This window comes from Schistocerca serialis, chromosome 1, assembly GCF_023864345.2.
Source record: "Schistocerca serialis cubense isolate TAMUIC-IGC-003099 chromosome 1, iqSchSeri2.2, whole genome shotgun sequence".
Classification (NCBI taxonomy): Eukaryota; Metazoa; Arthropoda; class Insecta; order Orthoptera; family Acrididae; genus Schistocerca; species Schistocerca serialis.
In genome coordinates, this window is record NC_064638.1 from 264,005,947 (window position 1) to 264,018,538 (window position 12,592).

General features: G+C 38.7%; 1 protein-coding gene across 9 annotated transcripts in view; it reads right to left on the reverse strand.

The window, feature by feature from the left end:
* LOC126467597 (atlastin) overlaps positions 1-12,592 on the reverse strand; it is a 151,982-nt gene that overhangs the window by 44,138 nt on the left and 95,252 nt on the right. For 8 of the 9 annotated variants that reach the window (XM_050096482.1, XM_050096476.1, XM_050096479.1 and 5 more), the window contains 2 exons: positions 2,766-3,001; positions 913-1,047 (listed from right to left, as the gene is read on the reverse strand). In XM_050096482.1, coding sequence (XP_049952439.1) covers positions 913-1,047; positions 2,766-3,001 — 371 coding nt within the window. Of the gene's footprint in view, positions 1-912; positions 1,048-2,765; positions 3,002-3,424; positions 3,512-12,592 lie in introns of those variants that run through there. The other variant, XM_050096483.1, reaches the window with a different exon arrangement.

Sequence of the window (12,592 nt, forward strand, 5' to 3'; positions counted from 1 at the left end):
TTACAAGACGCTTATTCCCCATCAAAGTCACTTATGTCAGTGGAATTACTCATTTGCAGCCCATAAAAATGATTCCCAATTCATCTCTGTTCCACTTATATACTTACCTTACCACATAAAGTACCTGCAAAGCCACCAGGCAGTGTTCAGTCTCATGGTGGGTGTTTGTCATGTTCTGACTCGTCAGTTTGTGTGTGCTGAAGTACTAACACTATAAAATACAGGAATTTGATGGCAGATGGGTAAAACTTGCATGGAATATATTCAAAATGTCTATCACATGTCTTACTGAACTGGTTAATGACAAAATACTTTTAACAATATGACACATGGGGCCAAACCTACAAGGGATTATTATAGATTGCATATCCTTTTGAACTCTAAGACTTTTTGAAACTGTGACATATTGTCAGAGTTATCTGCTATAACACAACATGAAAACATGCCAAGGAAGTTCTTGGGATATTCAGCGGTGAAAAAAAATTCACTTTTTGCAAGTAAGTTAAAGTTCACAGGATGGATAAGTGTACGTATCATTAACACTGTTGTTTAAGCATGGACTGTAACTATTAATTCTCCACTTACATAACAAATGTACCAATATCTGTGAAAAAAGAAAGTTTGTATAATATGGCATAATTATATCAACATGCTATCTTCTACAATTGCCCATGTTGCTGTCAAAATAGTGTTCAAACCAATTTTCTGGAATTCATGCACTACCAAAAACTAATTTGTATTTTACTTTGTGATCTGTTCTTCATAAATCTAGTGTGTGTGTGTGTGTGTGTGTGTGTGTGTGTGTGTGTGTGTGTGTGTGTAATATACTAAAGGTATTGAGAGGGGGGGGGGGGGGGAAGTAACTACGAACCAATATTGGACTGTTTATAATAGTATGAAAAATAACAAAACCTGTTCTCCAGTTGGGAGATCCACTATGAACACTTCAGACCACAGCAGGATTCCAGTAGTATCTCTCTCGGAACCACCACGCCATGAGAAACCATCCAGGGGCATTTCATCTGTCCCCATCCAGTCAGCTCTTCCCTGTTAGCAGAAAGTCATATACATTAATTTGTGTGTTTGCTAATATTCTAATTTTGTAGACACTACTAAACTTTGATCAAAACATGAGACTAAGTACCACAACTACCAGAAGGAAAAATTTCATTAATTTGAGAGAGGAGTTAAATACAAAAGAACTGAGCAAATTGGAAACACACAATGTGTTTATTGACTCCCCTACAGACATCATCTACTTTCGGGTGTGAGAAACAAAACAGACAATAGACTTTTAAGTTTCCCGAAGTTCTTATTTAGAATATGTGCACATAGTGAACACTCAGCCATCCTGGATTTAACAATACTCCAATAATTATTTTTTGTAGTCAGTCATCAATCTGTTCATGAAAATGTCAGTTGTTATAAGGTGAGAGGAGAGGCAAATCTGTGCCTACTGCTTGTCCTGCAAATAAGATAAATTTTTGTCCAAGTGTTATTTCATATTAGGAGTTGAGTGCTGGGTTCATGCAGCAGAGAGAGTGAAACCACACCAAAATTTGGAAAGATGAGTGTGTGAAAGTATTGAAAAATAGACACTCAGTATGGTATTACCAGATCCACAACTGTTAAACAGGTGTTTGAATTCAAGGAAGGAAGAGTAAGTTAATATCTTGTTGCGAAGATCATTGGATGCATTGCACACGCTCAAGTTTTCAACTTAGTTCTAGCTCAGCTATGTCTCTTAGTATAGCATGCTACTATTTTGGGTCAAATATGGAATTACTGGCAAAATAGAATTAGATGCTGCTTTAGGCAAAACTATGTATACACTTCCAACATAATCTAAAATACAGCTCTCAATATCCACACTAAACCATGTGAAAGTCGGGCAAATAAACTGTGGCAATGGTCTTTAAAAAATCTCTGCTAATTAAAAGTTCATCAAATACAGCTTATATTTACTCAATGCTAAAATTTCAGCTAACTAATGTAACAAAATAAATGTGAAAGAAATGTTTTAGGCTACACTATTTGAGATAGGAATACTGCAATGCATTCAAGAATGAGAATAAATTACCTTTGAATCTAAAGTCTAGATCTTTGACACCACCCTTTTCAACATTTCAGTGCTCTTACTTTCAAATACTGAGTGATCAGTATGTTACAAAAAGACGTAATTTAAAATTATTGCAAGCAGTACATCACAATTTCCATGGGAATGCTCAGAAGGAGATGTAACTTCAAGAGTAAAACATTTTATCAGTTCTTTGTATTTTAGCAAATCACAGCTTTACATTTGTATATTTAAGTGACAATTAAGTGGAAAGTGTGCCATAGTGAGGTCATCAGTTGAGTTATAACCTTTATTTTGGTCAGGTGGCAAATTGTTTACATAATAAGGGAAAAGTAACTCCACACTCACTATAGCACCATAACATATTTGTGAAATATGTAGGCTCAACAAGTCTTGCAATGAATATTATCAATATTTCCAAAGAAACATCTCTTTTCATATACATACACAAAACTGAACTGTGCAAATAAATCTTTCAAGACAATGTAGCAGTACAACATATAAATGTTTAGTAACATGATGTGTCGGTAATTCAACATACTTTTGCTTCCCTTGAACATGAGACAGATTTGAAGTTCAGGAGAAAAAGAAGCAGGAAGCAGCACAGAGCACAATTACAAATAGTGTGAATAACATCAATTCCTTTTCTAATCGTTCTACAGTTATCATTGCAAATACGAATACCAACCTGTGCCTTCAGGTAACGCAGGAAAAAATCAAGCAGAAAAGATTTTCCTTTGCGGAAGGCTCCAGCCACAGAAACAACAACTACAGTCTTGTCTTTCACATGATCTTGCAGTAGTATTTCCTGAAGTGCTGCTTCATCCAGTTCAAAGGTGTGATCATCCTTAGCTACAACTATCTGCACGGGTCTTGCTCCCATCTTTTCTTTTCTTCCCCTGATGTTACTATCGCCGGCAGCAGCTGAAACAAAACTAGAACATTACAAAAATCTAGACATGCTTACAGATATACTTAAACTTTTGTTACTAGAGATGCATTCTCAGAACAGGTTGAAAAATGCCAATAACCTACAGTAAAAATCTGCTTGGAAAGATAGGAATCTATTTCCAGAAGAATAGTAAAAATTATTTTGTTTCTTTCATTTTGATGGAAGACATATGCCAGCTTGAAAGACACCAGAATGCACAAATCAGATGGCTCAAAGTGACGTCATGTGTACAGTTGCAGTCTTTTTCAGGTCAAAATAATGACTCAACTAATTTCAGAGCAGAATACCGAAGAAAAATACAGGTATCATGTGTGTTGCACGTGCTTGTAGGAGAAAATACTCAGATTTTACGACAAAATTTGGAAATAGTCAGAAGTCTAAATAAATAAACTTACGAGCAAAATCATGCGTGCAGCGGTGTGTCCCAAGGACGACGGCAAACCTGTTCCAAGTGACAGCGGTGTTATGGAGGGGATAGGCGCGCTTGGGTCGTCCGCGTTTGCCGAAAGGCTTCGGACATGCTGTAGCGGTGCGCGCTACCCACTATGTACACTCCGGGAACTACAAAAGCATGAAATTTTAACTTACAGTAAGATCGCCAGGGACTTGCAATGTCCTCGCATTTTCGAAGACGGTAACAATCGCGAGCGGCCTCGAACTATACCTACCTTCATTTTCGTCACTTTATGTTAATTCGTGCCGCAAACCTCTTATGTCCACAATTTTTTTTTTTTTTTTTTTTTTTGTGCAATTCGTGTGACATGAATTTTGCACTATGAAGACTGGAGCAATGCACGAGGCGTGGAATTATGAAACTGCGTAACTGTTCGCATATATATGTTTGTAACAGTGTCATCCCTTTAATGAATGGAGAAAAGGAGAAATATGGACGTAGAAAATAAATTATATGAATTTTTGCAGCGGTCGATTTAGTCACCAGTTCTATGCCAAAGGGCTCCACGCTATTCTCGAGGGCACTAGAGACAGTGCACAAGCTTAGGGTGAAAGAAATCCAGTCTAAATACGCTATCATTTGTCTGAAAACCATACCGCTATTGGACTGAAACTTTATATCACGGAAACCTCCAAAAACCTGATTCAGATCGAGATTGTGGATTCCAATCCCGCTTCTCTGGAGCGAACGTTCAGTTTCTTTAACACTACTGCGCCAAGAGGCACGTTCCAAATAACAACATAGCAATAAAACTTCGACTACTAAAATTTCTGAAGTTAATTTTTTACGTGAATTATCAAAACCTTTCGAAATTAAAACAAGTGCATGACAGGGTATGGACTGCCTGCATCATTACGCAATTGCTTTTTGGAGAAAAAGAACAGGAGATGAGAGCAGAAAATAAAGTGAAAACTTGGGAGAACAAGTGACAACCTTGAAAATGATTGCTTAGCTTTTAATTATGATTTATCAATTTTAGAAGAGAATCTACAAGATGCAGCAAAGCAGATAAACATCGCCGAAGATGCAGCAGAAAAAAAATGGATTACAAAATTTGTTTGAAAAATTCGTACAAATAACCAACGTAAAAGGTGCACCAAAATATATGAAATCAAAATATGGAAAGATAAATTAAGTTCCAGAATTTAAATACCTGATAGAAACAATCAAACCAGATGCCCAGAACAAAGTAGCTAACATAAACAGGGCCAGAAAAAATGAAAGCAGCAATCCACTTAAAAAGGGACATGTATGAAAAAAAAATCCTCATCCATTAATACAAATTAAAATGTGGTAAGTAAAACTGGGCGTCCTTATGCCTAAGAATGTCTGGACATCAGCACAGTCAAAAAGTCAAATAATTTGAAGAATTCGAAAAATTTTGGGTCCAAAGTATGAAAAATGGGATCTGGAAATTGAGAAGCAACAAGGAGCTCTACGAAAAACCTGAGAATATAACAAATGCTATAAGAAAGCGAAGGATTAAATTTCATGGCAACTTAAAACGAATGATATGGAAAAAATGGAAATGAAGTCCCATACTTCTTTACAGGGCGTAGGGGAGCGATGCGGGAGACCCGCACCGCCTTACTAGGCAAGGTCCTAATGGAGGTGGTTTGCCGTTGCCTTCCTCCGACCGTAATGGGAGTGAATGATGATGATGAAGACGACACAACAACACCCAGTCATCTCGAGACAGGAAAAATTCCTGACCCCGCCAGGAATCGAACCCGGGACCCCGTGCTCGCGAAGCGAGAACGCTACCGCGAGACCACGAGGGGCGGACAAAACGAATGATAACAAGAGGCTTAAAAAGAGTCAACTTTGACAAAAAAACCAGACATCATGGTTTATAGAACTTAAGAAATATCGACAGCAAGTGGAGACAAGAGAAAGACATAGGAAAAGAATTCAGGGAAAAGGTAAAAAGGTCTAAGGTTTCCAGAACACGGACAAGTTATGAACAGAAGGAAATAGAGCGGAAAAAAAATACAGAAGCTGTTATAAATCAGCTATTTCACTGGTTCTGAATTGTCCGAACACTAACGGTAGTAGTAGTAGTAGTAGTAGTAGTAATAATAATACATCGCAATAGGAAAACAATATGCAACAGTAGAGGGGAGAGTGTCTTTTTGCATTTCTCTATCGTTGACCCTGGAACAAAATTGAGGAATAATGTTTTTTTGTTTAGTTTCGTATTTATGAAAACTAGCTGAAGAAATAAAGTTTGCTTTAAAAGTACACCGAAAAAGTTCCTTCTCGACACCACAACCAATTGCATGGAGGATTTTCGTTATCACTTTCGTTATAGCACAGTGTAAAAGAAAACGTTGTTAACACAGTATTTTTCTCTATACTATATACAGAATTCCGACAAATAGACGGAGTAATATTATACATTCAATTTTTCTATCCTATTGAGAATATAGCGAAATTACGTTCGGAGCAAGAATCTGAACACCTAGTTACGGACAGACTTGCAGCCCAATCACGAGACTTTTGACAAAAAAAATTACTTCAAACGTTCAACCAGGCGTTTACGACCTGTATTCGTACATCCATTATCGCTGCATAGTAATTCGGAACAACACAGGCACTGCAATATCGCAAGAAAAAAAAAAAAAAATGTTTAGGTCACCTTTGAACAGGCGATGAGTTGGTCGCTGCTTACTGTCAAGTTTCCGGCCCGTGCGGATGTATACAAGTTTAGTATCCTCTTACGATTTTGTTGTTAGATTTTAAATTTCCTCAGCCGAATTTTTTGAGCATTTTCTTACATCGACTGACAAGAGTGTTTTTGAGGTTGTCAAAGTGTGGGGAAACCACCAGCAACAGATCTTTTTCAAACTTTAATCATGTAAGAAAAATCGATATTCCTAAGAACACCCCTTCGTCATGGTCACATGACAGTCATCTTCAATTAGCTTGCCCACAGCGTTTCTACAACGTCCGCTTCAAGACGACTTTCACAAAATCCATCCATGATGGAAGCAATACCATGACAAAATCAAACTATTCGGCCATTGTTAGACGGTTGAAGACAAACTTCCTATGTTGCCCAGGTACAAGCTTACTATCACGATGTTGTCTGTCTGGAGGAACGGGATCATGAACGTCGTAAACTTTTGCCTTTCAAATCAGTTTCAGTTACCCACGGCCGACAACGGCAATGACTTGGCATAAGGGAGACGTGGCAGTAGCGTAGGCCTCTGGCAGTTGTCTATGACGTCAGCACAATGCGCTTGGTTCGACTAGCAACCAGAGATGTTAAAGCGATCTAGTGAATTAAACATTGGCAAGAAAGGCAGTGTACAGAATAGGCATTGACAACACTTGAATTTTTGCTACTGTGCATAAATAAAAATGCTGTAACAAAAACCCACAAACAAGGTTTACATGAATCATTTGACTGACTTTACGTCAGATGTAAATAAAGATCGTAAGTAATGTGATGTGATGTGATTTCTGAAGTTAACTCCGCGTGATTGACTTTTAAGTATTACTTTAGGGCTGTGTTGACGATTTCATTTTAATATACAAAATGAAATTCTGATTGACTCCACGACGTGCGCACGATTTGGACATCACTCTTATTATCTGAGGAAGATCAATTAGAGTACATCCTAAAGTTATAATATCTACGTTAAGTGATGGCAAGGTATTGCACGATTACATTTGAAGGTAGACTGTACGCTCTCGGCATCATATAATAGTCTAAAAGACCATGTATTGTTGAAATCTACTACATCGATCACTCACTGGAAGACCCTGCGAATAGCTATTCGCAGATATTTATGTTCACACGAACACATGAATCTCGTTGCGGAGATGTCAGATGCCAGATAGATTAATTGGAAGAGTCGTAAGTGAGCTTCATTTACACCCAATAAGGGCCTAGAGTACACATCTTAGGAAACTCGGCTAAGTCTAATTAACGGAAGGTACCGAAATATTCTGAGAATACGTGAGGCTTGTTTCCTCAGTGCGATGGAATCCCGGAATGGATTGAGCAGGAGATATCACTAGAGCGGCTGTACATCACGGAAAGGATTATTTTAGTTCGAAGAATGGCCAGTCAAGACGAGCATAACATTACTTTCTCCTACAAACATCTCGTCTGATTATAAAAATAGCAAAATTAGATAAATTCAAAGTTATACGGAAGCTTCTCGAACGGAGCAACAAAAAGGCTAGACGCGTGAAAGATCTCTTGCGCGCGTCGTTTGGTGATGATCGTGTGCTCAGCCGCCACTTTCGTCATGCTTGGCCTCCCAGGCCCCCAGGCCTCAGTCCGTGCGATTATTGGCTTTGGGGTTACCTGAAGTCGCAAGTATATCGTGATCGACCGACATGCTGAAAACAACATCCGACGCCAAAGCCTCACCATAACTCCGGACATGCTTTACAGTGCTGTTCACAACATTATTCCTCGACTACAGCTATTGTTGTGGAATGATGGTGGACATATTGAGCATTTCCTGTAAAGATCATCATCTTTGCTTTGTCTTACTTTGTTATGCTAATTATTGCTATTCTGATCAGATGAAGCGCCATCTGTCGGACTTTTGTGAACTTTTGTATTTTTTTGGTTCTAATAAAACCCCATGTCATTCTAAGCATGTGTGTCAATTTGTACCTCTCTATCTACGTTATTCCGTGATTTATTCAGTTTTCAAATTTATACTGACTTTTTGATCACCCAGTATGTTTATACGATCGGCGATGACTAATTCAGAATGGAGTTGTTTAATAATGTTGACCTATTCACACAGGCTGCAGACTGGAGTCCCAGAAATCATTCAGAATATCACTAATGTTATCATTAGCTTGCGTTCTGGCAACTTTTTAACCCACACATGTCCACACCTTACGAGAGCGTTACAAACATAATGACTAATATAACTTCGGTATCTCATAAGCTCACAAAATTAGATGTCCTCCTTCCTCTGTGTTCTGAACAGAAAGCTGCCAGTTCTGCTAAGAGTAAACATCTGATACCCCGGTTGTTACTTTTATCGATGGATAACTGCCGCTGAATCTCAGTGGCAGAGCATTGTGTCATTGTGTACCAGCACTTGCAAGTAATTAATGCTGTTCCGTGAATCCCTCTGCTGTGCAGGAACTTAAAAAATAGTACACCAGCGATCTGGATTGGATAAAATATTATTGAGACACTTGCAGAGAGCATTAATTTATGTCCAGTTTAATACTTTTCAAACATTCTCACTATTTCCGATTTCTCTCTTCGTGTTTCAAAACTAAACTAAAAAAAAAATCGAAACTTCCTGGCAGATTAAAACTGTGTGCCCGACCGAGACTCGAACTCGGGACCTTTGCCTTTCGCGGGCAAGTGCTCTACCAACTGAGCTACCGAAGTACGACTCACGCCCGGTACTCACAGCTTTACTTCTGCCAGTACCTCGTCTCCTACCTTCCAAACTTTACAGAAGCTCTCCTGCGAACCATGCAGAACTAGCACTCCTGAAAGAAAGGATAATGCGGAGACATGGCTTTAACATTTTTATATACATTTCTACACATTGATCTTGCCAAAAGCCGAGAAGCGATTCTTCTTAGTGTTTTAGCTCTCTGGGGCACTCTGGGATTCTCTCTGTGTGACCCTGGGATGCTCTCTGGGGCACTCTGGGATTCTCTCTTGGAGAGTTTTGTAAGCATTTTGTTTACTGGCAGAAGTAAAGCTGTGAGTACCGGGCGTGAGTCGTGCTTCGGTAGCTCAGTTGGTAGAGCACTTGCCCGCGAAAGGCAAAGGTCCCGAGTTCGAATCTCGGACGGGCACACAGTTTTAATCTGCCGAAAGTTTCATATCAGCGCACACTCCGCTGCAGAGTGAATATCTCATTCTAAAAAAAAAATCGTTGGTTTCCAACTTCGGCACATAACATTTTGAGAGCTAAAAGAACGGTGCTCTAGAATTTTAACACCTACATTACGGCAGAAATTTCAGCATATCACTGAAAAATTTTGTATCGGCTGAACATAATGTCGTATTTCTGTATTGGAACGATTGCTTTCACCGCCTCTACCATCATTTCTGTGGTCTAGCGATTAAAGCCCATGATTACTGACGCTTGTAATGAAATAGCCCGTGTATTATATACTACGATACTCTTTTGTACGTTCAAATAAGGACGAACAGACTTAGTAGGAGAACTGCTCCACGTACTACTAATTCTTGATATTTATGCTCATAATTTTATAATGTTCTCCTTATATGCTCGTGTACTGATAAGTGACAGAATGGTTTCTGAAATGTGGGAATTAGAACCATGTTTGCGACCACCTACGTATCTTGACGGTATTATCTTGGAAAGGGGTTTAATTGTGGCTAATACTTGTATTTACTTCGACAATGAATATGTCGTGTACGAAAGAACCGCAAACTCAGATTAATGAGGAATACAAATTGATACATATCTGGTAACACAATTAGGTTCAAAATTTACGTATCTATAAAAATATTACCGTTCGATAGTTAACCTTTCAGTAAAGTTCAGAGAGGACGCAACATTAAAGCACGAAGATTCCTGAAACTGATGGCCTTTTCTTAACCCATATGCCCAGAACGTGTTCTAAAACAGTGTTTTATAATTTTCACGTAAGTCATTTATTAGCGACCACAGACAACATCTGTAACAGTAATTTGTAGTTGTGAGTTCTGAAAGAAGATTTTTTTGAGTGGATCTTCAATGAGTATAGGACACACAAAATCTTACACTACTGTGGACCAGGAATAATCAAAACAGAACAAATTACAGTGCTTTAAACTAAAACGCTTTTTGTATGCTCTACATTTTTTCCATTTTTTTGTGCACCCAAACGCGTTTCGCCATAGTTAGAAGGCATCTTCAGTGGGCGTCAGATCAGCGACTAATTCGTTATATCTAAGCCAAACAGCTTCCTCTCTGATGATAAACTGGATGAAAGTTTGCAAGTTTCCGTTCTGTCACTGTTTTCTACGTATAAAAAGGAAACGTGCAAACTTTCAACCAGTTTTCTGTTTGGCTTAGAAATAATTAATTACACGCTGAAGACTCTTTGCTACTAAGGAGAAATGCGCGTCTGGGTGCTCAAGAAAAATAAAAATGTAAAGCACGCAAAAAGCGTTTCCTTTTGAACGACTGTAATTTATATACAGCTGCTTTCGAAAATGGCAAGAAATGAAACGTATTTTCCGCTGATCAATGTTTATTATTAGACATTAGATAATCAGTCATTATTTGTAAGTTACGAACCGTTAAGGAATTGTATTAGGTTGATAAGGTACATAAAACAATCATTACGCATAAACTCTGCAAAGCATTTGTCATGCACGTTTACATTTGTGGAACATTTTGGCAGTTATTTTTAAAAAATGCGTATCATCTTCCGACCTGACCAGTAAGAATATATTGACCTTGACGAGTCGCAGCAGGCTCGTTATTGACACTGTGAGCATATATGGGTTAATTTGTTTGGATTAATTTCACAAAAGTCACTGTGTAAAATTTCTGCAAATCTGTTGCTTCGAACCTGGAGTTACTAACTACGCATTTTCGACTTGTTTTAAGATCTTCAAAAACGAAGCTAAGCAATTACATGCCCCCTAGTTTTCTTGGGCATAAGGGAATCTGTAGGGCTGAACTCCCGTCAGGCGGGACGGAACATGCATATTCCACCAAGAATCTGAGCGGAGGTATGTGCTGAAATTCCGATATCAGTTCCTAGGGACAACCGCTGATTTTTCTGGGATGGTGAAGTCTAGAACGAGGCCCATCCATCCCCATGCAGTCAAGTGACATGCTGCTCAGATCAATAAGCAGTGACACACACACACTCAAATCGCCAGAGTGCTGTCATCAAATGACTTGCACACCAGCCTGTAAGGTAGAAGAGATTTATTTATTGTCTCTGTGAGCTGAGAGAGCCTTTGTTTGAAATAGCAAATTTTAACTGCGGTTTAGAAGCTCGAGCCAACTTATTTAAAACTTTCCTCGCAGAGAAGAGAACTGCTATTCTCTTTAGGATGTGGACAGCACACCCTCATTTTCGACTTAAACGGAATATAGCAGCAATAAAACTAGGTTCGGTGCCTATATCAGTGCTACTCATATAGCGAGAAGCAACATATTGCGAGTCTGGTTTAGCGAGACCGTATGTGCCATGCTCTTAACGAGTGCGGCATCCAAAACGAAAGGTTGACTCCTTTGAGCAGTGTCTGGGACAGAGTGGTAGAAATTGTAGGTACACAAAAGAACAATTTCAGGTGGTACGACACACACTAGCCTTCCTCCTGTTTACGTACGGCAGCAACTCTCTCTTCAGCGACAGATAAAGGATGTTGGCCTGAGTGGATAACGTACATCTTGTGAATGCAGTTATTGTTCTTGGACATACTTCAATTATCTAAAAATTGCAAAAACATGTCGTCAGCATTCTCCACGCAACGGCAACGCTTCTTGGAAGCACCAACACACCGGTACTGACTAACATACCGCAAAAAGTGTTAGTAGTAGTTTGAACCCTTTGCTGCAGAGCATGTATGGGAATATCTTAACATGTATAGAAGGAAGTTTAATTTTTTTAAGCTGCAGTCTTGCAGTACGAAGCATTGGCCTTCGCATGACATGTTAAGACAGCAGAAATAACACACCTTATACGATTTTGCTTTTGTACATCTACACAATTTTTCTAAGCATCTTGGGATGAAAAATGGTCTGAAAGTCCAACATAACAACAGCTGTGACTCCGTCGTGAAAAAAGTTAAAGGGGCATTTTATTCATATTGTGGTGCTACTGCCACTAAATTAATATTGTGTTAAGTTTAATTTTCTAAGCATAAGTCTAAAGAATTATAGCAGAAATGTGTAACTGTTAGAAAGTTTACACAAATACAGCATACTGACAAGTATGTTCTCATTCTTTTGCCTCTATCTCTTTATTAGAACGTCCATTTCCAAATAATATATGTATTTGCGAACTCCGTGGAGTCCGTCTAACAAAACTGAAAGAGTGTATACAGTATTCTGATAAATATTTCTGAGGATGTGAACAGGTTTGAAGCAACAGTGAAGGTATGAATAGGATAAATTAACACAAAACCGAGAAAAGT